Source organism: Eucyclogobius newberryi, unplaced genomic scaffold (genome assembly GCF_026437365.1).
Source record: "Eucyclogobius newberryi isolate DKJ021-1_F unplaced genomic scaffold, fEucNew1.0.hap1 SCAF_24, whole genome shotgun sequence".
NCBI classification, from domain to species: Eukaryota; Metazoa; Chordata; class Actinopteri; order Gobiiformes; family Gobiidae; genus Eucyclogobius; species Eucyclogobius newberryi.
The window spans coordinates 736,493-763,648 of record NW_027315879.1 but is presented as its reverse complement, the minus strand read 5'-3'; the positions used below and the strand labels follow the sequence as shown (position 1 = coordinate 763,648).

At 45.4% G+C, this 27,156-nt stretch overlaps 1 protein-coding gene across 1 annotated transcript in view; it reads right to left on the bottom strand.

Moving 5' to 3' along the window:
* The window catches only part of LOC140372503 (phospholipid-transporting ATPase ABCA1-like), a 168,017-nt gene that overhangs the window by 1,654 nt on the left and 139,207 nt on the right, over positions 1-27,156 (bottom strand). The window contains 7 exon segments of the mRNA XM_072459614.1: positions 711-803; positions 2,334-2,437; positions 4,519-4,653; positions 6,496-6,637; positions 22,936-23,042; positions 23,210-23,272; positions 23,619-23,745. Coding sequence (XP_072315715.1) covers positions 711-803; positions 2,334-2,437; positions 4,519-4,653; positions 6,496-6,637; positions 22,936-23,042; positions 23,210-23,272; positions 23,619-23,745 — 771 coding nt within the window.

Here is a 27,156-nt window from a genome sequence, read left to right as displayed (position 1 = left end):
TCAACAAAATGCTGATAAAAAAATTTCAGTCAGCTAGTTTCATACCAGGTCGGTCGGGTTACGGCAAACAGACATATTATTTTGCTCAGCCTGATGTAAAACAGATTTAAAAACAATACAAATGTATTAAAAGTGAAAACTTAAGTCAGTCAGTCTCTATTCTTACAATACACTGGTTTGATAACGCCACAGCTGTTGTGCGCAGTGTGGCCCTTGTACTAGTGCTGCGATACACGTATTCCTTCGATTTGAAGTAGTATGGTATTAGAGGACTCTGTTCTTGTGCTTTTTCTTTCCGGGCAGTGATGAAGAAACACAACAAATGGTGCAACAAACAAATTTTTTTAAATCCTGTTATATTTTACGCAAAAATGTAATGCAACTAAATGTCAAAATATTCAAAGTATTTTGAATACAATACTCCGATTGGACCGTGTATGGAATATGTTACAAATACATTTTAATGCATTATCTTCCTCAAGAAGATGTTTAGTCCAGAAGAACTGAAGAAGCCACTTGGATGAGCGGCAAAACAAATTCACTCCAAACCTTTCTTTTACAAAAACTGAAGGATTACACACTTCAAAGTATCATTTCCAACACTAACCATAACATTGTTCAGAAATAGACTTAAGCATAAAGTGAAGCAGAGGGAGGGTCTAATGAGTCACAATAACTGTACGGGGCGCTGACACGGGAAAAAAGCGTACCTGTTCTTGAGGTGTTGCACACTGCCAAGGCACCGGAACCTTCCGTTCACCATGATGGCCATCCGAGTGCACAGGGCCTCACATTCCTCCATACTGCAACACACACGCACACGCACACGCACACGCACACGCACACGCACACGCACACGCACACACGCACATGCATAAAAATATACACAAAGACCTGTTGTAGTCTCTCTGTAGTCCTGCTGTACTCTCTCTGTAGCCCTGCTGTAGTCTCGCTGTAGCCCTGCTGTAATCTCGCTGTAGCCCTGCTTTAGTCTCGGTGTAGTCATGCTGTATTCCTGCTGTAGTCTTGGTGTAGTCATGCTGTATTCCTGCTGTAGTCTTGGTGTAGTCATGCTGTATTCCTGCCGTAGTCTTGGTGTAGTCATGCTGTATTCCTGCTGTAGTCTTGGTGTAGTCATGCTGTATTCCTGCTGTAGTCTTGGTGTAGTCATGCTGTAGCCCTGCTGTAGTTTTGGTGTAGTCATGTTGTAGTCTTGCTGTAGTCTCGGTGTAGTCATGTTGTAGTCTCGGTGTAGTCATGCCGTAGCTCTGCTGTAGTCTCGGTGTAGTAATTTTGTAGTCATGCTGTAGCCCTGCTGTCGTCTCGGTGTAGTCATGTTGATGTCTTGTTGCAGTCTCGGTGTAGTCATGTTGTAGTCTCGGTGTAGTCATGCTATAGCCCTGCAGTAGTCTCGGTGTAGTCATGTTGTAGTCTCGGTGTAGTCATGCCGTAGCCCTGCTGTAGTCTCGGTGTAGTAATTTTGTAGTCATGCTGTAGCCCTGCTGTCGTCTCGGTGTAGTCATGTTGATGTCTTGTTGCAGTCTTGGTGTAGTCATGCTGTAGCCCTGCTGTAGTCTTGGTGTAGTCATGCTGTATTCTCGCTGTAGTCTCGCTGTAGCCCTGCTATAGTCTCGCTGTAGCCCTGCTGTAGTCTCGGTGTAGTCATGCTGTAGTCTTGGTGTAGTCATGCTGTAGCCCTGCTGTTGCCTTGGTGTAGTCATGCTGTATTCCTGCTGTAGTCTTGGTGTAGTCATGCTGTAGCCCTGCTGTAGTCTCGGTGTAGTCATGCTGTATTCCTGCTGTAGTCTTGGTGTAGTCATGCTGTAGCCCTGCTGAAGTCTCGGTGTAGTCATGCTGTATTCCTGCTGTGGTCTTGGTGTAGTCATGTTGTAGTCTCGGTGTAGTCATGTTGTAGTCTCGGAGTAGTCATGCTGTAGCCCTGCTGTAGTCTTGGTGTAGTCATGTTGTAGTCTCGGAGTAGTCATGCTGTAGCCCTGCTGTAGTCTTGGTGTAGTCATGCTGTAGCCCTGCTGTAGTCTTGCTGTAGTCTCGGTGTAGTCATGTTGTAGTCTTGCTGTAGTCTTGCTGTAGTCTCTGTGTAGTCATGTTGTAGTCTCGGTGTAGTCATGTTGTAGTCTCGGTGTAGTCATGCAGTAGTCTCGGTGTAGTCATGCTGTAGTCTCTGTGTAGTCATGCTGTAGTCTCGGTGTAGTCCTGCTGTAGTCTCGGTGTAGACATGTTGTAGTCATGCTGTAGCCCTGCTGTAGTCTCGGTGCAGTCATGTTGTAGTCTTGCTGTAGTCATGCTGTAGTCTTGATGGAGGCTGGTCTCACCTGTGTGAGGTGAGCACAATGGAGCGGCCTGTTTTAATGAGTCCGTGGATGCAGGTCCAGAGAGCGCGGCGGGCTTTGGGGTCCATGCCTGTGGTGGGCTCGTCCTAACAACAGGTGAACGGTGTCCCCAATATGAACCAGGAAGTCCAGCGAGACGGTGAGGAGGAGCAGCAGCATGGAGCAGCCAATCAGGGCACAGCCAATCAAAATCATGTCAGATAAAAACATCACATCAAAAACAACTTCTGTAAAAAATCTTCAAGTGCTCTGGCATTTTTTCTTCCACTTGGAATCTAAAGTCAAGACCATCTTTAAAAAGCAACATTTTTCATTCAATATTTCTTTCTCTGTCCTCATCCCCCCTCACCTCGCCCTTTGTGTCTTCTCTTTTCTCTGATATCCTCCTTGTCGTCCTCTCTGTGTCCTTTTTTTCTTACACCTTGTATCCTCTCCCCTCTTCTCCTCTTTCAGTGTATCATCCCCTTGTATCCTGTGTCCTTATGACCACTTTGACTCTTCTTTTCCTCCTTCATCCTCTCTCCTTTCTCAATTTTCTCATCTCCTCTGTACCTTCTGAATGAGGATTGCGTCCCACATTTCTTGGTCATAATCCTGTTTTTCAATCTGACTAATATCTTTATGTAATAATGTCTCAGAATTGAGTCACACGGAATGATCACTTCGACTACAACTGATGTCACTTTTTAAAATAATTTCTAAACTATATCACTACTTAGTGGTATCTTGTATAACAAGATGGTAACAGAGGGGTTTCCATAAAAGTCAATTCTAATCTCAGGTGGAAAATATAGCTTTATCTCCAGTTTAAGCCGCAAGTTGTTCCATGAAAGATATAATGCTTAAATGTACATACAAAATTCTCTCTTTTTGGGGTCCCCCTTTGCCCTTTGGAAATACACATTTAAGTGGCAAATAGAATCACTAATATATTTAGGTGTGGTATTCCATAGACATATCAACAGTTCTGGAGAAAAAATATACTCCTCTTTTTACTACTATAAAAATCTTATCCCCTACTTAAGTCTGAGTCAAAGGATTGAAACTATAAAAATGAATGTTTTGCCCAAATTTCTCTATCTGTTCCAGACTCTTCCGATTTCCATCCCCAACCGGCTGTTTGATCAAAAGAAAAAGAAGGCGGGGGTTTACCTTGTCTGAATAATTACTTTATTTCAGCTCAGATCAGAGCGTTGCTGTTGTGACCCAGAGTATGAAGCTCTACTGATTAAGAGTAAATGGGAAAGAGAGGATCACTTTGTTCTGGATGATGAAGAGTGGGAAAGTATATGTACATCTCACTGGAGAACCACATGTTTGGAGGGAATTCTGTTGGAAAAGTGTGTCTGGTTTCTTCATAAGCCCATGTCAAAGTGCCCATTACTCACAGGAAATGCAGACTGTTGGAGAGGATGTGGCAGGAGGAGGCAAACCACTATCATGTGTTTTGGGATTGTCCCGTTTAGGACTGAGATCAACAAAGTCTTACAGACAATTTATGACATCATCCCACTGGATTTCAGGACTCTGTATTTGGGCCTCAGGACTCTGTATTGGGGCCTCAGGACTCCTGCCATGGACACAACCAGCAGCTCTCTCTGGAGCCTCCTCCTGGCAGCAGCAAAAAATCCCCTCACAAAAAAATGGATGACACAAAACGCACCCACGATCAAGGACTGGACTAAAATTATACTGGACATTCGACAAATGGAAAAAAAGAAAAAAAAATCACATTTTGACAGACTGTGGTCAAAGTTTTTGTTAGGGTTCATTTGTTTTATTTTTTATGGATTTGTGTCTCTCATTCTCTATCTGGTCTAGTTTTATTTGTATTTTATCACGTTCATAAAGTTGAAAAATAAGAAAATCTTAATAATTAAAAAAACTCTATGCAGACAGAGATGAGGTGTGAGAGTGCACACGCTTCAGTGGTATTCAGCCGTTCATGGAGATAAAGCTAAATTCATCTTTAAAGTTAGCCTGCTCTTGACCAAGTTTATACCTGGAGGCTGGCTACTATGGCAACTCAGAGCAAACTCATGTTAGTCACTTAATGAGTTGCAAGTATCTGACTGCAATAGGATCTATCTGACTGCAATAGGATCTGCACTTAACATGAAACATTAACAAACAACTTTTTGTGTGTATAAACTGAAGTGTAATGTACCAGGAAGACCACTGGAGGCGCTCCAATCAGGGACATGGCTGTAGACAGTTTCCTCAGGTTCCCTCCACTGTAGCTTCCCGCCTTTTTATCTGCATACTTCACCAAACCAAGCTTCCGGATCCCCCACTCCGCAACCTGCCCAGAGTGGAACCAACATCAGACACATGCCGGCAGAGGGCCAAAAGGGGCCGACGGGCGGCCGACAGTGTCCAACAGGAGCAGACAGGCGCCGACAGGTGATGAAATGAAACTTAAATAAAGCATAGGTCGAATCATTTGTATCGATATATAACCATGAAAATATAGAGCCTCATATAAGTGTTTTTGTATTAATCATTGCAGGCAAAATGGTCAGTACAGGCCCAGCAGCCTGGGCGTTAAATCAAGTCACCGAGTAGAGATATAGCTGTCTAAGCCGAGAAATAGATGTTTGTGAGAACTAACATTAAAGGTTGAATGGACGATTTTTTTGGCCTAAATCTGAGTCTTATTTCCTCGTGGCGTGGACTGCCAATTAGTCCTGCCACGTATCAATCATAAAACGCACCTACCGCTCACCTGCAGCCACGTGCGGATCGTCCCATGAGAGCAGCACGTTTCCGCGTGTCTAAGCGCATGGATCTATCATAATATAGTTCCCTCAGTGTACGGGACAAAATGAAGACGGAGAGAGACAGTTCGAGCTGACTCAGAAGTAGACGGAAATAGAGAGATGCGATGCGATCCGTCGCGCTAATAAACAAACGCACGTGTGTGTTGTATCAGTCCGCACGGGGGAGTGGCATGTGCACTTCCGCCTGAGGTCTCAAATCGCCGAAAAATCGTCCATAACAAGGCCCGTAGCCAGGATTTCTATGGGGGGGTTCTTTTTGTGTCTTTTTAGTATTTTTAGTATCAAATGTCAACCCTGTTTTAGCGAAAACGAAACTAGTTTCGTTTTGTGCTTGCTTCTGATTGGTCCTCCTGGCTGGTGAGGCTCACTACCTCTAATATCTGTGGTCCCTCAAGTGAAAAATGATACAAAATATTGAAAGTTACTGCTATAGACGGCAGAGGCGGAGCCAGACATTCTAAACATCCGGGGCTTAGCCCAAAAAGAAAGGGAGGGGGTTCATTCTGGCCAATATGATGTGGTTTTAGTGCAGTTACAGACAGTAACCCTCAAAAGGCAAAGACAGACTTTTTGCCTTCTGAGAAAGCTCCTCCCTCCAAAAAAACGTTGAACAGAACAGCAGAGGTGACATTTAGTTATTCAAGAAATTGTACATCTTGATGTTCTTTAAAACAATCAGTGACAAAACAAATATGAAAAACATGCCCCTGACAGGGCTCGAACTCACAACACTAAGATCCACAGACTGGACTAAATGATGAAGGGCTGTTTTAGAATTAGATTGATCTTTATTGTAAGTAAAACGCTCTACCTGTTGCGCTATAGCCACTTAGTGACATCATGATGCATTTTTAAAAGATTAAAAGATCCGGGGCTCAAGCCCCGAAGCCAGGGCCTGGCTCCGCCCATGATAGACGGACCTTTTCGGCCCAAATGGGCGGTTCGTTCGAACCCCCCGAACCCCCCCTGGCTACGGGCCTGATAACGCCTTTAAGTGTGCTTAATCTTGTGACAGGAGCCAAACCATATGTGTTAAAAATGTGTTAAACATGTGATGTAAACTTTTAACACCAATAAATTGAGGAGAAAGGCATGGATACCTCAGAGATTATAGCAGACTGACTGTGACTGAGAGATCTCTCCGTGCACTCTCTCCTCGCGAGCAAAGCTAACTGCCTCACGTGTTCTTGTCTTTATGCTGAAAACAGGGCGCAACAAGGCCCCATAGGGGGCCGACAGGAGCAAACATGGGGCTATCATGGCCCGACAGGCGGCGTGTCAGAGGAGGAGGGTCAGAGGAGCGGCGGAAGGACTAGAGGAGCAAGAGCACCGGGGAGGAGTTAAAGTCGGTGTGGGGCACTCACATCGCAGACCTGCTCCTCAGGGACTCCCCTGAGAACAGCGTACAGCTCCAAATGTTCTCGTCCGGTTAGAAGTTCATTGGCAGCGTCAAACTGTGGACAGTAGCCCATGTTCCGGTGCACCTCCTCGATCTCCCTCAGGATGCTGAAAGGAAAGGAACATAGCCTCCTTTTATTGTCAAGCATTTGAACAGTAGACTTCAGCACCCCTGGAGAAACAAGGAAGTCAAACAACTGAAAAGGAATTGCAGCAAGCCAGGAAGAAAATGGAGGGGAAATTACAGTAAATTTTCAAATATAAAACAAAGAAAAAATACATATTTTTCCAGTAGAATCAAAAAGAATAAAATCAACCATATTATTATTATTTTATTACGATTTTTTTTTATTTTTAAACTTTATGAACATTGAACAAAAATATATTTTTGTATATTATACAAATGCGAAAAAACAAACAAGACCAGAGAAAGACAGACATAGATCAAAAGGCATCCTACTAAAACACATTTGAACCCAAACATATTTCCATATTGCGAATGTCCAGTATAATGTTAGTCGGTGATCGTCGGTGCATTTTGTGTCATGTCATCCTTTTCTGTGTAAGAGCCTTTTTCGCTGCTGCCAGGAGGAGGCTCCAGAGAGAACTGCTGGTTGTGTCCATGGCAGGAGTCCTGAGGCCCAAATACAGAGTCCTGAGGCCCAAATACAGAGTCCTGAGGCCCAAATACAGAGTCCTGAGGCCCAAATACAGAGTCCTGAAATCCAGTGGGATGGTATGTCATAAATTTCCTGTAAGACTTTGTTAATAGCAATCCAATACTTGTGAACAACAGGACAATCCCAAAACACATGATAGTGGTTTGCCTCCTGCTGCCACATCCTCTGCAACAGTCTGCATGACTGCGTGAGTAATGGGCACTTTGACATGGGCTTATGAAGAAACCAGACACACTTTTCCAACAGAATCCCCTCCAAACATGTGGTTCTCCAGTGAGATGTAAATATACTTTCCTACTCTTCATCATCCAGAACAAAGTGATCCTCTCTTTCCCATTAATACATTTATACAATTTAGATATTACTCCCCTTAAAAGTTCAGATTTATAAGCTTTAATAAATATTTCCGTCAAAAGGCTATGATGGTCATCATTCTTTTTAATGTCTTGGTTATAATAACTCCTTATTTGTAAATACCCATAAAATTCCTGTTTCTTGAAGCCAAAGGATTCTTTCAACTCATCAAAGCTCTTCAGAGGATTCTCCTTTATAATCTGGTAAAAGTGAAGGTAAAGGTTTCGTAGGTCTTTCCTTCCTGCTGCTGTCAGACTTTATAACAAAAACTGTTAGTACTGAACACTCGCAATACTGACCTAACCTAATACTGATGTGCAATTCTGTCATATGTGCAATTACTGTGAAATTCATGTGCAATCTATGTGCTGTCGTGACACATATTCATGTGCAATTACTGTCGGGATCACATGCAATGGTATTTATTTATTTATTTGTCTATGGGAGTTTTTATTTATTTATAGGAGATCTTCTACTGAAAGTGTTTTTCAGACATCCTATAAGTGATCTGTTCTTTTCCTCTGTATCTACCTGCGTTGCACCAATGAAATTTCCCCATATGGGACAATAAAGGAATATCTTATACCTTTTGTTGTCCAGACTTTAAATCTCGAGTCTGTGATGTTAGGTGCGAGATTTTTATAATAAGATTTTAAAATCTTTGTTTAGTTTGTATGTTTTGATCAGCTCCTTCCATGTTGTAAGAGCAGATTTCACCCAAGGGTTCTCCATCTGCCCCAAATGACTCGACCGTCTGTCATCTGCCAATAAGGCCTGTACAGGAACCCCTGAATATTTTTCCATTGAGCTTCATATTCTGGGTCACACCAGTACAGCAAGGCTCTGCTGAGCTGAAACAAAGTCATTTTTCAGACAAGGTAAACCCCGCCTCCTTTGTCTTTTGATAATTTTAAAGTTTTAAATTGGATACAGGGTTTTTTTCCCTTGCCATATAAATCTTGAGATTGTTTTATTCCCCTCATCAAACAGTTGGCTGGAGATGGAAATCGGAAGAGTCTGGAACAGAAATCTGGGCAAAACATTCATTTTTATGGTTTCAATCCTTTGACTTAGACTTAAGTAGGGGTTCCATTTTTCAAGATCTTTTTTAAAGTAATAAAAAAAGGGGTAGAATTTTTCTCCAGAATTGTTGATAGATCTCTATGGAATACCACACCGAAAAAACTAAGATTTTGTTAAATGGGTAAATCTTTCTAATTGTCAGAGTTGCCAGTAAGAGAGAACTTCAGTTTTTTTATTTAATTTGTATCCAGACATTGGACCAATTTCTTGGAGAAAATTCATCACATTGGGTACAGACATTTCTGGTTTGTTCAAATATAATAGAACATCATCTGCAGCAGACAACTTTATGTTCCGTCCCATCAATTATAACACCATGAATTGTTTTTGACTGCCTATTAAATTGGGCCAATGGTTCCAAATACAAAGCAAATAGGAGGGGGGACCAGTCACAGCCCTGTCCGACCCCCCTTTCCAGAGTCAGATGTTGGACCATCGTAAAGAGCCCCAATATTTTTTATATAATTAAACCGTCAATTTAAAATGTGTTCAGCATTTTAAATAAATATGGCCAACTAACAGAATCAAAAGCCTTTTCAGCGTCCAAACTAATTATTAGCTCGAGCCATTCCATGGAATGGAATGCGACGAGTCTTTGTTCTTGCCATGTTTCTTATTGTTGTTGTTGTTGTTGTTGTTTTATGGCGGTTGGCATCCAAGTGTTGCATTACCGCCAGACTTTATTCCTCAGACTTTGTCGTAGTCCTCAGACTCTGTCGTAGTCCGTAAAAGTACTCCTTCCATTGCTTTGGTGTTACAAAGCCCATGAGGTCATGATATGTCTTTGTGACTAGAATAGTTGTTGTTGTTTCAGAGACCAACCGGAGCCACTGATCCTGTGCAGCGTAGGGCGTCTTCTTGCTCTTCTATGGAGGGCTCTCTCAGTGAGGAGCAGGGCGAGGGGGTTGCAGATGTCGGGGATGTGAGTTCAGAGTGTAAGGTGTTCATAAAGCTCGCGCAGGATAATGCGTCCTTTAAGGGGTGGGATCCGATGGCGTTGACAAGGAGCCTGACTGTAGCTGTGGGAGTGGTCAAGCATGCGAGTGTCCTTAGGGATGGCTCGCTGCTGGTTGTGTGCAAGGACGTGGCTCAGCAAAGGAAGGCGATTGAAGCTAAGTCTCTGGGGGGGAAGGACATTCTTGTGTCTGATGCTGTAAGAGGCACGGTTAGGGGAGTTATAGTAGGCGTCCCTACGACGACATCTGTGGATGACATAAAGGAGAATTTGACTGGAGCTAAGGTGGTGGATGCTAGGCGGTTGAAGATGACCCGGGATGGGGTAAGGTGTGACAGCCTGTCGATAATGATTAGATTTGAAGGTGGGATCCTGCCTCGTGTGGTGTGCGTTGGGTACATGCGCTATGGCGTACGCCCATATGTTCTGCCGCCCCTGCGTTGCTTCAAGTGCCAGCGCTTTGGGCATATTGCAGCGGTCTGTAGAGGGAAGCAGAAGTGTGGCAAATGTGCAGGAGACCACGAGTATGGGAAGTGTGACGACGGAGCAAAACTCAAGTGCTGTAACTGTGGGGGAGAGCATAGCTCTGCCTACGGGGGATGCGTGTTCAGCAAGAGGGCTGCTGAGGTGCAAAAGGTTAGGGCCTCTCAAGGCATATCCTACGCGGATGCGGTCAAGAAGGTGTCTGGTAGTCAGGTGACGGTGGATGCAGTGGGGGCTGCCAGTGCTGCTGGTGTCCTAGGCGACAGGGGAGGGGGCAGCGTTGCCCGCGGCCAGGGGGAGGTCCTCACTGGGATGCCTGTGAGTGTGCCTTCCACGGGCAGAGGCCCTGTGGGTGCGGAGGATGTACTGGTTGTGAAGAGGAAAGATTTCTTCCTCTTTATAGTGGAAGTGATTAACTGTACTGGGCAAACCAAGAAGAGATCCGAAAAGACTAAGATCATCGCTAAGGCTGCAGGGAAGTACTTTGGAGCTGGGGGCCCCGAGTGGACGGAGATAGAGGATGCGCTGCGGGAGGGCGCCCTGCCCCATTCTGGCAGTGGGAGTGGGGGGGCTCCCGATGCGCCGTCAGGTTCCGGGGGCTCATAATGGCGGTGGTTGTCTTGCAATGGAATGCGCGTAGTCTTCGTGCTAATGGCCAGGAATTTAAGCATTTTGTCTCTACCTTGTTGAACAAGCCTCACGTTATGTGCGTGCAGGAGACTTGGTTACGACCTAGGTGGGGTTTTGGGATACAAGGGTATGTGTGTGTTAGGAATGATAGGGAGCAGGGTAGAGGCGGAGGTGTGGCTGTGTTTGTCCGAGATGACCTAAATTACGTTGTTGTCAGTGTGAGTAAAGCGCCGGAGGCCCTGGCGGTGAGGGTCTGGCTGGGTGGTGAAGCTGTTACTGTGGTTAACCTTTATAATCCGTGTGGTGAGTTAACGTTAGAGTCCTTGCATAGTATCGGTAAGGATGTTCGGGGAAAGGCCGTGTGGTGTGGGGATTTTAATGAGCATAGCGCTTTGTGGGGCGGTAGTGGTACCGATAGGCATGGGCAGGTGGTAGAGGGTTTTATCAATCAAAGGGAGTTGGTTTGTCTGAATGATGGGGGTGGGACCCGCTATGATATGGGGACCGGTGCGGAAAGTGCAATAGATCTTACACTTGTGTCCAAGGAGTTAGCTGGTGTTTGTAGTTGGGAGGTTCTTGGTAATCTTTCTTTTGGTAGCGATCACTATCTAGTCCGCACCGTGATTGGCTTTGGGAGCTGTGTGGTCAGGGGGACGAGGATCCAGAGGTGGCAGTTGGCAAGGGCGAACTGGGGGGCTTTCCTGAGGAAAGCTGATGATGGTTCTAGGGTTCTGCAGGAAGGAGGATTGACTCAGGTGGATGATCTCAATAGTGCAATTGTCTCGCTCATCACGCAGTCAGCGGTAGGCACGATTCCTAAGAGTGGTGGTAGTGGACATAGGAAGCGGGTGCCGTGGTGGACTGAAGCATGTGGTCATGCTGTTAGGGCGAGAAATGCGGCGTTTCGCCGGCTAAGGGTTGCCCACACTGAGGGTGCCCTCATTGACTACAAGAGGGCCCGCGCTGTTGTGCGGAAAACTGTGAGAACGGCCAAGAGTGCCTATTGGAGGCGGTATTGTTCCAAAATTGGGAGAGAAACGCGTCTCGGGGATGTTTGGGGGATAATTAAGCGGATGCATGGGGTTGAGCGCCGTCATGGGACCCCGGTCCTAATACTGAATGGTGTTGAAGCAGTCAGCGACGTTGACAAAGCTGAACTGTTGGCCAGCACCTTTGTGTCGGTGCACAGCTCTGACAATCTCTCACCTGCGGAAAGGCACTACAGGGAGAGTACTTTGGCCCAGAATTCTGAGCTGATTGGGCACCAGCCTTCGACTCAAGATGACCTTGACCTTCCGTTTAGTTTGTTTGAGCTAAGGAGAGCACTTTCTAAGGCGAAACAGACAGCCCCGGGTAGAGATGAGGTGTGCTATGATATGCTCTCTCATTTGACTGATGACACGCTTGGGCTAGTCCTGGGTCTTTTCAACCGTGTTTGGGATTCAGGTTGCGTGGAAACAGTCTACGGTGATGCCGGTTCTGAAGCCGGGTAGGCCAGCGTCTGACCCTTCAAGTTATAGGCCGATTGCCTTGACGTCGCAGCTCGGGAAAACGATGGAGCGCATGGTTACCGAGCGGTTGGATTACTTCTTGGAGAGTCGGGGTTTGCTTCCTGCGCACCAGAGTGGTTTCCGTAGGGGCAGGAACACCATGGATTCCGTGTTGTGTTTGGAATCTGATATCCAGCTGGCCAGGGCTCAGAAAGAAAAGGTTATTGCGGTGCTCTTTGATGTGAAGAAGGCGTACGATATGGTTTGGAAGGATGGGCTCCTCATTAAGCTGCGGAAGTGTGGTGTGAAGGGTAAACTGTTTAACTGGGTCCGGAGCTTTCTGTCTGGCCGGCGTATCCAAACCAGAGTGGGCGCTGCTTACTCTGGGGTCTATGGGGTGGAGAATGGGATCCCGCAGGGGAGTGTGTGTAGCCCTATCTTGTTCAATGTTATGATTAAGGACATCTTTGACGACGTGGATGGGTCTGTTGGGAGGAGCCTTTATGCTGACGATGGCGCTCTATGGGTGAGAGGGAGGAATCTCCGGTTTTACGAGGCGAAACTGCAAAGGGCAATACAGCAGGTGGAGCAGTGGACCCTGAAGTGGGGGTTTAAACTGTCCGTACGGAAGTCTCAAGTGATCTGTTTCTTCAATGGGCATAGGGACGTCTCCCTTCGACTGCATGGGCAGGTGCTCGAACAGGTCAGGGAGGTGAGGTTCTTGGGGGTCACCTTTGACGAGAGGCTTAGTTGGCGTCGGCACATTGATGAGGTCAGTGGTAAATGCAAAAGGGTGAATAACTTGCTTCGTTGTCTATCCGGCCAGGACTGGGGGGCCAGCAGAAGGTCGCTCCTGGGTATTTATCGGGCCGTCATGAGGGCGGCTATTGATTATGGCTGTATAGCCTACATGTCTGCGGCTGAGACTAACTTAAAGAAGCTTGATGTGGAGCAAGCCCAGGCCTTGCGCATCTGCTGTAGGGCTTTTAGGACCTCCCCTGTCTCGGCGCTGCAGGTTGAGTTGGGGGAATTGCCGTTACGGCTCCGGAGGCTAGAACTTCTGTTGGCTTACTGGGTGAATGTGCAAGGTCATACGAGCTCTCACCCGGTGAGGGACTTTCTCAGGGTTGATGGGGGGCAGAGTGAGGCTGGCGGTATGGTTTTCAGCCAGGTAGGAAATGCGAAGGCGCGGCTTGCGGGGGTTGGTGATCTGCGTGTGAGCCCGTCGGTGGCTTTGTCTGCTATAGCTCCGTGGAAGTTTGTCCCGGCTCCTGTTGATGTTAGCTTGCATGGCAAGCTTAGAGGAGTCGCTGGGAGGGCACCGCAGTTTGCCGTTCAAGCGATCATCGATAAGCACTCAGGTGATGTGTTTATTTATACCGACGGGTCTAGGGATCCTGAGAGTGGGCGTACTGGCGCCGCTTATTTTGTGCCTGACCTGGGGCTAGCGGTCAAGAAGAGGTTGACAGATCGCCTTTCTGTTTTCACGTCGGAACTTATAGCGATACGGTTGGCGTTGGAATGGGCGGAATCTGCTTTGCAGTGTTGCGGCATTGTGGTGGCCTCTGACAGCCTTTCTGCATTGCAAAGCATTAAATCTGGGAAATCGGATTGCAGACAGGATGTGTTGAATGGCATCTTCTGTCTGATGCTCTCCCTGTCCAGGAAGGATGTGAGGGTTTCCTTCATTTGGGTCCCTGCGCATGTGGGGGTGGATGGTAACGAAATGGCTGATGCACTGGCTAAACGTTCCCTTCGGCGGCCATCAATTGATGTGGCGGTTGAGTTGGGCAAGTCTGAAATCAAGCCCGTTATCAAGAGTCATGTGGTCGGCCTTTGGCAGGAATTTTGGAGCCACTGTGTTACTGGACGGCATCTCTATCACATACAGGGTAGTGTGGGTCCTTGCGGGTCTATGGGCAGGAACGCGTGGGAGGAAAGGGCCTTCGCCCGCATGAGGATTGGCCATACTGGACTCAATTGGTCACTGAGTAGGATAGGCAAACATCCGACCGGTCTGTGTGGTCACTGTCAGGTGCCAGAGACTGTCGAGCATGTGCTGATTTGCTGTGAGGCTTATGATAGGGAAAGGGCCGGGTTGGCCTTGTGGTTTCGGAATAATGGGCGGGAGTTCAATCTGCGGAACGTTCTGGCGATCCAGTCACAGGGTTTGTGTCAGGCTGTGGTAGCTTACTTATGTAGCACAGGGCTGGGTAAACGTTTATAGAGGTGGGGGGTGTTGGAGACTGAGCCGAGGATGAGGAGCAAGAGGATGTTCTAACGCGCTTGGACTTCGTGGGCCTAGAAACGCCAAAGTGATGGAAGAAGGACTTCTAACCGAACGTCAAAGAGGGCGAGGAAGGTGAAGAAGAGTCTCCCTGGAATAAAGCCGGTTGGTCTCTGACACAACAACTATTCTAGTCACAAAAACACATCATTACCGCCAGACTTTATTCCTCAGACGTTTCGTAGTCCTCAGACTCTGTCGTAGTCCGTAAAAGTACTCCTCCCATTGCTTTGGCGTACAAAGCCCATGAGGTCATGATGTGTTTTTGTGACTAGAATAGTTGTTGTGTCAGAGACCAACCGGCTTTATTCCAGGGAGACTCTTCTTCACCTTCCTCGCCCTCTTTGACGTTCGGTTAGAAGTCCTTCTTCCATCACTTTGGCGTTTCTAGGCCCACGAAGTCCAAGCGCGTTAGAACATCCTCTTGCTCCTCATCCTCGGCTCAGTCTCCAACACCCCCCACCTCTATAAACGTTTACCCAGCCCTGTGCTACATAAGTAAGCAACCACAGCCTGACACAAACCCTGTGACTGGATCGCCAGAACGTTCCGCAGATTGAACTCCCGCCCATTAATGTCCAAAGCGCTGGCACTTAAAGCAACGCAGGGGCGGCGGAACATATGGCCTGACGCTATAGCACATGTACCCAATGAACACCTTACTAGGCAGGCGAGTCTTTGTTCTTGCCATGTTTCTTATTATTCTTATTGGCTCGAGCCATTCCATGGAATGGAACGAGTCTTTGTTCTTGCCACGTTTCTTATTATTCTTATTGGCTCGAGCCATTCCATGGAATGGAACGAGTCTTTGTTCTTGCCATGGTTTCTTATTCTTGTCCTTATCTGAGGAATAAAGTCTGGCGGTAATGCAACACTTGGATGCCAACCGCCATAAAAAAACAACAACAACAACATTATAGTTTTGCATGGTAAAATTTTGCCACAACTCGGCCATTTTTGACCCCCTAACATTGATGAATGTCACACATGGGCACATAGACTCGGAAGGCGGTCGCGCGGGAACTTGGGACAGTGATAGAGCTACCTTTGACGAGTAAAACGTACCTGGCAGCATCAAAGTGGCTCCGCCACGCTTGACTTTTTTTTCTCCAAAATCGTACTTGTCCTAGGTTTTTTGTCCGATCGAACTCAAAACACCACCTTTTGCATCTAAAGACATTGAAATTTAATAAATATCCAAAAGAATGTTGATATTCTTTACGGTCTCTGCGTAACACGCCCTCAAAAAAGGCTTAATTTTCTGTTTTTTCAAGGACAAGTCACGCCTAATGGAATTGATCTACGAAGCTCATATTTCATTCATGAATGTGTTTTTATGATCTAATTGGAAATAAATACCTATCTAACAAATTGACTCTATAGCGCCCCCTACCCATTGTGTGAAAAACTCAACATTGTCTGATTTGTTTGAAACTCATGGTTTATATTCTCGAGACGCCATGAAAAAAGTGCATTACAGATATTGTGTATTTTCACAATTGGCCAGCAGAGGCGCAATGAATGCCTTCACTTCCTCTTCCACTTTTATTTTGATGGGACATTTCCTCTCGTGCCGCATTAGAATTATTATTCTGTAGACTTTATTCTTTAGGCTTTATTCTTTAGACTTAATTCTTTTGACTTAATTCTTTTGACTTCATTTTTTAGACTTTATTCTTTCTGCCACAACTCGAGAGGGAGAGGGGGAGAGAGAAGGGGAGGGAGAGAGAGGGAGATTGTAGGATTTTTGACGCGTTTCCACTCTGTAGCCCGGGTCATTTTGTAGTCTCACTCCATTTTTGTAGTTCCTCCTCTTTATTTTCCTGCCTCTGGACAGGCGGGAAGGCGGTCGCGCGGGAGGCGAGAGCCATCATCGCCGCTACCGCGGCTTTAATTCTTCTTATTCTTCTTGCATGGTCATTTTGTCACAACTCGGGTATTTTTGACCCCCTGAATATTGATGAATGTCACACATGGGGACATAGACGCAATCGGCTCGGCCCGAACACGAATAAAATGGAGCTTGCAAGAACGCAAGCTCGCAACAGTGCCGACTAGTTCAAAAAAGAAAAAAGATGAAACTCTTAATCTTTGGCCTAGGCACGACTTTTTTTTCCCAAAATCTTACTTGTCCTAGGTTTTTTGTCCGATCGAGCTCAAAACAACACTTTTTGCATCTAAAGACATTGAAATTTGATAAATATTCAAAAAAATGTTGATATTCTTTACGGTCTCTGCGTAACACGCCCTTAAAAAAGGCTTAATTTCCTGTTTTTTCGAGGACAAGTCACGCCTAATGGAATTGATCTACGGAGCTCATATTTCACTCACTAATGCTTTTTTATGGTCTGAGTGGAAATAATTAATAATATGTAATAAATTTACTCTATAGCGCCCCCTACCCATTGTGTGAAAAACTCAACATTGTCTGATTTGTTTGACACTCATGGATTATATTCTCCTCAAGACGCCATGAAAAAAAGTTTATTACAGATAGTGTATTTTCACAATTGGCCAGCAGGGGCGCAATGAATGCCTTCACTTCCTCTTTTATTTTGATGGAACATTTCCTTTCGTGCCGTGGTCTTAGCATTAGCGGTAGAATCAACATTAGCGGCAGGTCTCTGTTGCTAGGTGACGGGGGTACAGCGAGGAGGGGGTTTAAAGAATAAAGTCTAAGATAATGCAGTATCGGGGCAATCGCAATCAAAAGGCGGTCGGCGGTCGCGCAGCTTTAAATTATTTTGTTCTTCTGACATAACAGGCAAATTGTCCAGAAATAAATTAATTATTATTAATTATTATAAAAGGATTCTCAGGCTGGTTGAACAGATTGAACTGATCCAAAAAGAAATCATGGGGTGGAGGCCCACTGGTACAGTTGATATAACATTTTCAGCTCGCACACACTGGTCCACATTGGGAAAATATTCACATGTCTCTAGTACAGTCCAGGTCCATTCATTGGAATAAAGAAAAATAAAGGGGAGAGAATGTCAGACCAAATCATGCACTGAATTGGTAAATGCCAACACCTCTTCTGCTGCAGTGAATCTTTTTATTTTCCCATTCACGTTGCTCCTCAGTGTTGCAGGATAAGGCCGAAGAGTCTGTCGAAGTTTAGTCTATACAGACTGCGGGAGGCGAGGATCGTTCTCAAGGTCTTTATTTGATGAAAACGGGTAGAACAGTAGCATGTTGTTCGTCTTGCAGCTGAGATCCGACTCACCACAAGATTTAGCTGTGTTTTATATAGCTGTTGCTTGGGTCTGATAAAATGGCCTGACGTCCGCTTTAAGATTGTTTAGACTAGTCCACAGATAATCAGAAAATACACAGAAAGTTCATTGTGACCCATATGCAGTAAGATCGTCGTGGCGCATGATAAATAGGACACGGACATGACAATAATTGATCATTATCTACAATTCCCCTTTTGATCACATGTGATCACACTAAAGAGGCGCCAGACGCAACCTCACAAAATAACAGAACGTAAACCCCCCAAAAACATATTAAATATTTAAAAATCAATATAATCAAGCAAATCCTTAAAAGAAATAATTTAGTAAAAATCAGTGTGAGACAAGGAGCATCTTCAGTTAGTGTAAACACATGGTGGGATGTAGTAATCAGATTCTGGAAAAAGTATAGGAGTCTTGTCACTATCAGAGTTAGATTCGTGTTTGGCAGAGTAATAGCGTGTGTAATCAGGGTCAAAAGATATGCAGGTTCTTTAGTAAGAATCAAGCAATCAAGCGTTCTATAAGTGATCTAAGACAGCACAGCATCCAATTTTATTTTTTATTTATTTATTTAAGGATATAGCATTGGACAAACCAGATGCAATGTTTTAAGTGTATATAGAAGAATATGCTAATTTTCAACACCTGTCAATTGGGCCAATTTAGAGTTGCCAATTTGCCTAACACATGCATGTCTTTGGACGGTGGGAGGAATCCGGAGAACCCGGAGAGAACCCACGGTAACACGGGGAGAACATGCAGACTCCACCCAGAGAGATGAGATCATGTGATGTTGGTCTGGTCCGGGAATCAAACCCATGATCTCCTTCTTGGGAGGCAAGAGCGCTAACCGCCTTTGCCACAGTGCACCCCACCATAATCAATACACAGGCAATAACAATAATATTGGTGAAGAACAGAAACAGTGCCAGCCCAAGGCCCAAAGATGTGGTATAACCAGGAAGACCACAAGGGGCAAGGGTGGTGGTGGATGATTCTGGCTTGACATGGGTTGGCTCATATTCATCATTTAAGGTCTTTGAAATTGGTTTGGGGCCATTTGGTGTTGACCTCTTTGTGTTTGCCCTATGGGGCAGCTTTGAGCCCAATGTCCAGTTCCAAAGCAGTTTAAGCACTGATCAGGAGTCACGCTGAACCTGTTTTGTCCTCTTTCAGCTTCTGCCCCACGTCCTCTTCCACGAGAGAATGTGTTACGTTCACGTTCTTGATTGTAGATGATTACTGAAGCAGGTGTGTTGTTCTTTGGTTCTGTGGCGGATGGGACGGCCTGTGGTTGTGTCATAGTGGGTTGTACTTGTCCCATGACCATTTTAATCGCCATAGCAAGCTGTTGGGTTCTGTCTGACACTGGATTATCTTCTGTTGCCACAGTCATTACCTTGTCAGACTTATTTTCCTTCTTTTTATCATTCACCTCTTCTTGGAGCTTTTTGAGTTGTAATTTGATCTTTGCCATTTTCATTTTTTCCATATCCTCATTCCGTCCCTTTTTTTCCTTCAGATACTTAGCAACGTGATGTTGGCAGTTGGCATCAAACTCTTTTTCTGTCTTTGAGTAAAGACCAACATCATCAGCCAAATGATCCTGGACACATTTTGGTAGTCCTTTTACCAGAGTAGAAAAAAACATGAGAGTGCCAGTACCAGGTTGTATGGGCTCTCCAGTTGCATCATGGAACTGTGCTTTAGCTCTTTGCTTATATCTAAAGTAGTCTTCATCATTTTTCATTTCCAGAGCCAACAGTGTATCAGGAAGGCAGGTGGGATACATTCCTTTAAGTACCCGAGTTAACTGAGCCTTTAGGGTGGCAAATGATGTGGATGCTCTAACTGGAGCATGAATCTGTTTGGATACTTCAGAACGGATCCTGGCCGCCGTATTCTCATCTGTTGCTCTTATAAGAATTGCAGACACATCTTCCCAGCAAAGTGTTTGTCCCGCTGTATTCGTGGTCAGTGCTCTGAGGAAGGCCGGCGCACCTTGTGTCAGTTCGGGCAGTTTTAACATCAGCCCTTCTAGATCTTTCAATGCGAATGGTTGGTACACTCCTTGGTTACTTGCAGTCATTTGGAGAGGTGCAATGAGAGGAGGAGCCTCTTCAGAGTTAGAAAATTCCTCCTCTTCTTCCTTGGTACCCTTGTGGACGGGGAGCGGGTGAAGTTCTCCACTCAAGAAAGCGTTGTCGTATCCATGCTCATCCACCATTCCTGTGAATGCTCCCGCCACATATTAATTTGGTGTTGACACAAATGAGTCTGAACCCGTTTTCTTCTGTTGTTCCACTCCTCTTTGAATGTGGAGTTTTGCTGTACTTGCTTCTTACTTTTAGCTTCTATTAGCCCAGTTCCTAGGACTGCTTCCTCCTTTTGTCCAAGTTTTTTTTCTTCTTGTTTCCTGCGTAGATCAGCCGCCACTTCTCGTTCTTTTTCTTCCAGTAGTCGTTGTAATCTTCTTTCTTCATCTGTGTCCAAAGCCAATCCAGATGTTGCCCATGCATTGGTGGCAAGTTTATTAATAATATTGATTTATCATAATTTTCTTCAGTTCTTTCGCCAGTTGTGCATATGCACTATGATGTTCGTTTTCAGAGGAGGGGCACTGCAGTTCTCCTTTGGCCAGAGGTGGGGGGGCGCAATAGTTGTGAAGTCGACCTCGTACCCCAGTCTGCTCACAGGATAAAGCCGAGCATATTCCATGTCCTTCTCTCTCAGGAAGGATTTAACTGGATCAAAAGCTTTAAATTTCTTGACCATTTGAGTTGCCATTAAAGAAGCCCGAGCCCAAGTCTGGGTGGGCAGGGGCTAGAGCAGGGGCTAGCGCAGAGGCTAGCGTCGGTGGGGAGCAAGCTAGTTTGGATATAGCATTGATAGCCTGATTCTCTGGGGCGTTTTCTTCTTGTTTTTCTTAAGACATGTTCACAAAATAATGATCAGTTCTTCTCAGATGAACTCATAATAAAGCTGGATTATTTCACAGGTAAAACCGCAGGCAGACAAACCCGTCCGCACTAAACCGGCATAAGATGAAATATCCCTTTATTGTCCACACATGGGGAAATTTCATTGTTGCAACGCAGGTAGATACAGAGGAAAAAGACAGATAACTTATAGGAAGTTTAAAAAACACTCTTAATAGAAGAACTCTTATAAACAAAACTCTTGTAAAAACACTCTTAATAGAAGAACTCTTATAAACAAAAACTCCAATAGACAGAACCTCTCATTTCTTAATAAGGAATGAAGGGGAAAAATAAAGATAAAAAAATAAAAACAGCTAGCGTAAGACAAAATAATACTAATAATGGTAAAATAAACACTCTATTTACATCAGTTATATGCACATGAATATGACGGTATTGCACATGGTTAAGTCAGTATTGCACGTGTTCAGGGCTAGCAGTGTTTGTTATAAAGTCTGACAGCAGCAGGGAGGAAAGACCTGCGAAACGTCTCCTTCACACAGCGAGGGTGGATCAGTCTCTCACTGAAGCTGCTCTCCAGAGTGTCCTGCAGGGGGTGACACTCATGGTCCAGCATAGATGTGAATCTAGTCCGGACCCTTCTGTCCCCCACCTCCTGCACCGAGTCCAGAGCACAGCCCAGGACGCAGCTGGACTTCTTGATGACTTTGTCCAGCTTCTTCCTCTCCCTCTCTGTGATGCTGCTGCTCCAGCAGGCCACACCATACAGGAGGGCTGATGCCACCACAGAGTCGTAGAAGGTCTTCAGGAGTGGCCCTGTCACTCCAAAAGACCTGAGTCTTCTCAGGAGGTAGAGCCGACTCTGGCTCTTCCTGTACAGTGCGTCTGTGTTATGAGTCCTGTCCAGTTTGTGGTTCAGATGAACACCCAGGTACTTGTATGAGTCCACTCTCTCAATATCCCGTCCCTGGATGTTCACTGGTGAGGGGGCAGCAGAGTGGCGTCTGCGGAAGTCCACCACTATCTCCTTGGTCTTTCCCGCGTTGATGAGGAGGTGGTTCCACTGACACCAGTCCAAAGTCCTGCGCCAGTCCTCTGTACTCCGCATCATCGTCGTCCGTGATGAGTCCGATGATGGCAGAGTCGTCAGAGAACTTCTGCAGGACACAGCTGTCCGTGTCGTGTCTGAGGTCTGCAGTGTAGAGGGTGAAGAGAAAGGGTGCGAGGACAGTGCCCTGGGGCGCACCCACACTGCAGGTCCGAGTGTCAGACAAACAGCTCTCACAAACTGGGATCGGTCTGTGAGGTAGTCCAGGATCCATTCTGCCAGGCATCATCCCAGAAGTCCCGAAACAGGGATTTTTAAGGCAAATTTGGCAGCCGCGGCGCAAGTGCGTGTCTTTACGCCAACGTCATAACTGGAAGTCTTCTGTTTTTACTTATTTTGATAATTGTATCCATTTTAGGAGCTCCAGGGTTTCCTCTGAGCAGTCCTCAGTTGCATTGGTGGTCGGTGTCCAGTGGCTTCAGATGACTCTGATGGTGCTTCCTCAACTGGTTTATCTGTACTTAGCCTTATATATTTGAGAGTGTGAGTGCGTTTGTATGTGTGTGTACATGTGTGCATGACCGCTTGCACACGTGACTGTGTGTGGGTTGTGTGGTTGTCTGGGCCAGGGGGTCACATGAGGCGGTTGGGTGGGATGTGGGTGTGTGGGAATATGCATACATAACAATGCAGGATAACAATGCTTTTTCACAAGAGATCAGCAGGGGGAGCGCTATCGCCAAAGTCACTTAGTTCTGCTTTAACAAGGATCCAATAAGAACTAAATAATGGCTAAATCTACAGTTTTGGTGGGGGAAATGTGAGTTTAACCCTGGTTTGGAAGTACTACGAAGCAAATCTCTTTCCCTCAGTTGTCCAGGTAATGGATGTCTATGGTAACATGCCCTGAACTCGTAAGATGCTCTGGACCTGGTTAAGTTCCTGATGGGATTTTGATTATTCTTGTCACAACTTAACAAATCAACCTCAGTGTAAAGTTTGATTTGATAATCATAATTGAGGGATGGCTCTCCATAAATTAAAGAGAATCCAAAATGTTCATGGTCACTGGTCAATAATCATAAATAATTGTAACATTTGATATTGTGACATCCCTGGTTCCTGAATAAGAAAAAAAGAGGACTATTTGACTAATCATAGACGATGATGGTGGTGCTGGTGTTAGCGAGGTTCTAAGCCGTGGCTCACCTCTTGCCATTGAGGAAGGCCTCACCACTGGTCACAAGAGTATCTCCGGTCAGCATTTTGAAGGTGGTGGTTTTCCCCGCACCGTTCACTCCCAAAAGACCAAAGCACTGCCCAGCAACAGAGGAAAATCAACCAATCAGAACGCATTCAGACTAGTTCATAACATCTATAAAGTATTTGGAATTTCGTTGTTGTTTTTGTATAAACAACACTCATTTCCAAACTGAATCTTCACATGTAGGCTGATGAAAGCTAGAGAAGAGATGGTTCTTACTTCTCCCGGAGGGATGCCGACGCAGAGGCGGTCAACGGCTGGCTTCTGCTTAGCCTTAAACACCTATATATATAAAAAAAAAAAAATATTCAATATAATAATGGTATTTTTACATACAATCATTAATTTTTGTCTAGATTCAATTATAAACATGTATTTGATTCATTTTATTTGATTAGACAGGACAACTTAGAGTGAAATTGGGACGATCATACTCTGCGGCACAAAAAGTGTGGCATGTGTGCTGCTGCTTTAATCAACCACCGGGCGGCACTTATCTGAATAATTTGAATTAGAAGCAAGGCAAACACTTAATAAAATATAGTTAGCAACAGAAAAGGACTAAGCCAGGACCAAACCAGAACTAAATCACAGCTCTCCGACTGTCTCATGAGTGAAGTGTAGTGACCTTGGTGAGCTCGCGCAGCTCCAGGATGTCTCCATGTCCCAGGCCGTGAACGATCCTCTGTCTCTCTTTGGATACGTCCTCGTCCTCGTCTCCCAGAGGGCCCAGCTTGTGTAGGGAGCTTGTGGCTCTGGAACAGCACACACAATAGATTTACTCTTCTGTTAGTCCCCTTGGCCCTGCCATTCTACACAGCAAAAAGGATTATCTTTACAAGAGTTGAGTGTCTTGCAGGTTTTAAGCACATTTTACGATGTCTCTGCCCAATCTAGGCTGATGTGTTTCTCATTGTTTGTGAATACTTGTGAAAATGTTCTACTAACCGTACCAAAGGGCTTTCTCTTTACTTTAGAAAATGGTTTTCCCTCCATTTTCTGATCCCTTTTTCAATCCTCTTTTTGACCTGCAGTTTAGTAATTTTTATATTAGGTTAGATTCTTGTTATGTTGTTGGGCTTCACCAGAGAGTTGATTTTCAATAATCTTGATAATGATTAAGTGCATATATATGATAAATTGCATCTGAAAAAGTAAGAATAGGATCTTTTAACATTAATGGCATATTGAGCCCAATTAAGCAGTCAAGGATACTAACAATGATGAAAAGGAAAAACAACAGATCATATATACGTACAAGAAACCCATTTAAACAACTTAACACATTAAAAATTAATCAAATTTGGTTAGAACAGACATTACTATTCTTTATACAGGGGCAAGAGGGGTGTGGCCATATAGATCAACGTTTTTTTGTTTTCTTTTTAAGATTTTGTTGCCCGTAGGCTTTATTATACAGTAATGGACTGAGTGAAATGGGGGATGAGAGACAGGGGAGGACATGCAGTATATTGTCAGAGTCGGGAGAGTTTTGAACACAAAGATAAAGATAAAGATGCCATATTTACTCTGGTCAAGAGTAAAACAAATAATGGAAGTGTGTTTACTCAGTATAAAGATAAATCAGTATAATCTGATTTATCAAAACTTGAATTTTTTCAATTTAATAATATACAAAATAGAAAAAGAAACACAAAAACATTTCCAGATAGCAAAAACAAATAATAGAAAATAATAATGGCACACTATGATAATACATGAATAAATTTATGACACGTGTCCCTTCTCGCCTAAAGTTTATCAAATGTGTCCATCTGTCCGTCTAATGTCTGTTATGTCAGTCCAGTTCTTGATTGTCGGGGGATTTTTAACATCCATTTTCTTGTGATGGCTTTTTTTCCTGCCGCCAAAATTGCTGTTGGACCTCAGCGCAGCGTTTCACACCATCGACCACAACATTCTACTGCAGAGGTTAGAATGTGATGTAGGTGTCAGAGGCCCCCGCTCGCAGCGTGTCCTAAAAGCTCTTTAAAAAACTTTCAATTGGTTCAAAATGCAGCAGCAAGATAACTAACAGGAACTAGGAACTAGGTGCTCGAGTCTCTTCACTGACTCCTGTCAAGTTTAGAATCAAATTCAAAATTCTACTCCTGACTTACAAAGCCATAAATGACATGGCCCCATCCTACCTCAAAGATGCTATAGAACCATATCATCCAAACAAAGCTCTTCGCTCTCAAAATGCTGGCATTCTGGTGGTCCCAAGAGTCTTTAAAAGCACAGTAGAAGGTACAGCGTTTAGCTACAAAGCTCCTGTGTTATGGAATCAACTCCTGTCCATGTTAAAGAGGCCGACACAGTCTCTTCATTTAAGACCAGGCTTAAAACGTTCCTCTTTGAAATCGCTTAGGGTCAGGCCAGTTAGGAACAGGAATAAAAACCTACAGTTTCCCAGCTACGCTGCCCTAGGAGTAACTATGCTGGGGGAAGTATGGCAGCTTGAGCACTATCCTCTGCTTCTGCTTCGGAATGGGACAGGCACATCGATGACCTGTGGATTCAGATGCTCCTCAACTCCCTGGAGAAATGGTCTTTATTCTATATGGACGGTTCTTCATCTGCCTCAAAGAACTGGTTCTCCTCCTGAGTGGCTCCAGCTCCACTGTCTATCTCACGTTCACCTGTCCGTATGAGGGAGTCGGATCTATCACCTCTGCTCTAAAAGACTCCATATCACGCGGCATTGATTAATAACAGATGATTAGTTATATTCTCGCCCCCTTCCGATGCAAAGACGTGAGAATCTTTATCTGGGCCGGCAGGACACCATTCATCCAGAGAGGAGGGGCCGTGTTTCTCCGCCTCAGGCTTGCTAGTCATGTTAGCCTCGTTAGCTTCGTTAGCTTGTGCCGTTTTCCAATGTGACCGTGGACTGTCAGCTTTGTTGATTTTATTTTATGTACCCGGCCCAGTCCAAGATGCAGCCTCGCACATAGTTCCCAATGGAACACCCTTCATGGCGGCCCAGGAAGTGGAGACGCCTCTGGTGGAATGAGCCCTCACGCCAGGGGGTGGGGGGAGTCCTGCCACACCGTAAGCACGGCGAATCACATCAACAACACAATGCGAAAGACGCTGTCTGGATAGTGGACAGCCTTTCTTAGCACCACCGTAGCATACGAACAGCTGGTCTTGCCGCAATCTAGGCCTGCAATGCCCTCACTGGGCACAATGACAGGAGCCTGTCCCTGCCTTCTCGAGCTGGAGGCTCATACCGAGCCAAACTCAAAGGCCAGTTGCAATGAGCGCGGGACAACACCTTGGGCAGAAACGTCGGATTCGGCCATAAGGTGACACAAGAGTCATCCGGGCTCCATCTGAGACATGTGGAACTGACCGAAAGGGCATGTAACTCACTGACTCTCTTCGCAGAGATCATGGCCAACAAGAATGCAGTCTTCCCAGACAGCCATTTAATGTCCGCCTGTGCCAAGGGTTCCAAATGGAGGTTGGCAGAGGGAATCTAAAACCACTGACAAGTCCCATATTGGGGCACGTGGAACGACGGAGGGCCGCAACCTACGAGCTCCCCGTAAAAAAAGTGAAACCAAGTTATGACTCCCCACAGTACGATTGTTGACCAAACCATGATGACAAGATATGGCAGCAACATATACTTTCAGGGTCGACGGGGACCGGCCATCATCAAGGAGAGATTGGAGAGATTGTGGGGTGCCGCAAAATCCCCTGTCAGGACCCTCTGGGGGGTAGCGCACCCCACCAAACCAACTCCGTGAAGATGGCCGAAAACTAGGGCCAGCCGTCTGGTGTCTCATGGACCGAGGGGAGGGCCCAGCTCTGTTGAGACCAGAAAGTTGCTGCCTGGTCTGTTGGGGCGAGAGCAGTCCGTTCCAATGCTTCCACGGCAGCGGAGCCAAACAACTCTGCGGAGGGTCCAGCCTCAGTGAGGGGAGACTGAGCAAGCCAAATCTGCCGACGGGCTTGAACAAGGTAAGACATAACTCTGTCAAGTTCCCTTGTCATAAGCGCAAAAGCCTGTAGCGCTGTGTCACAAAACAGCACCAGGATCAGCGGCATCACCCCCTTGAAGGGAGGAAGAGAGCGCCAGCATCACGTGAGCCAGTGAATTGCCTAAGCGACCAGCCCGCGCACCAGAATTATATGCCTTGGTCACCAAGTCGTCA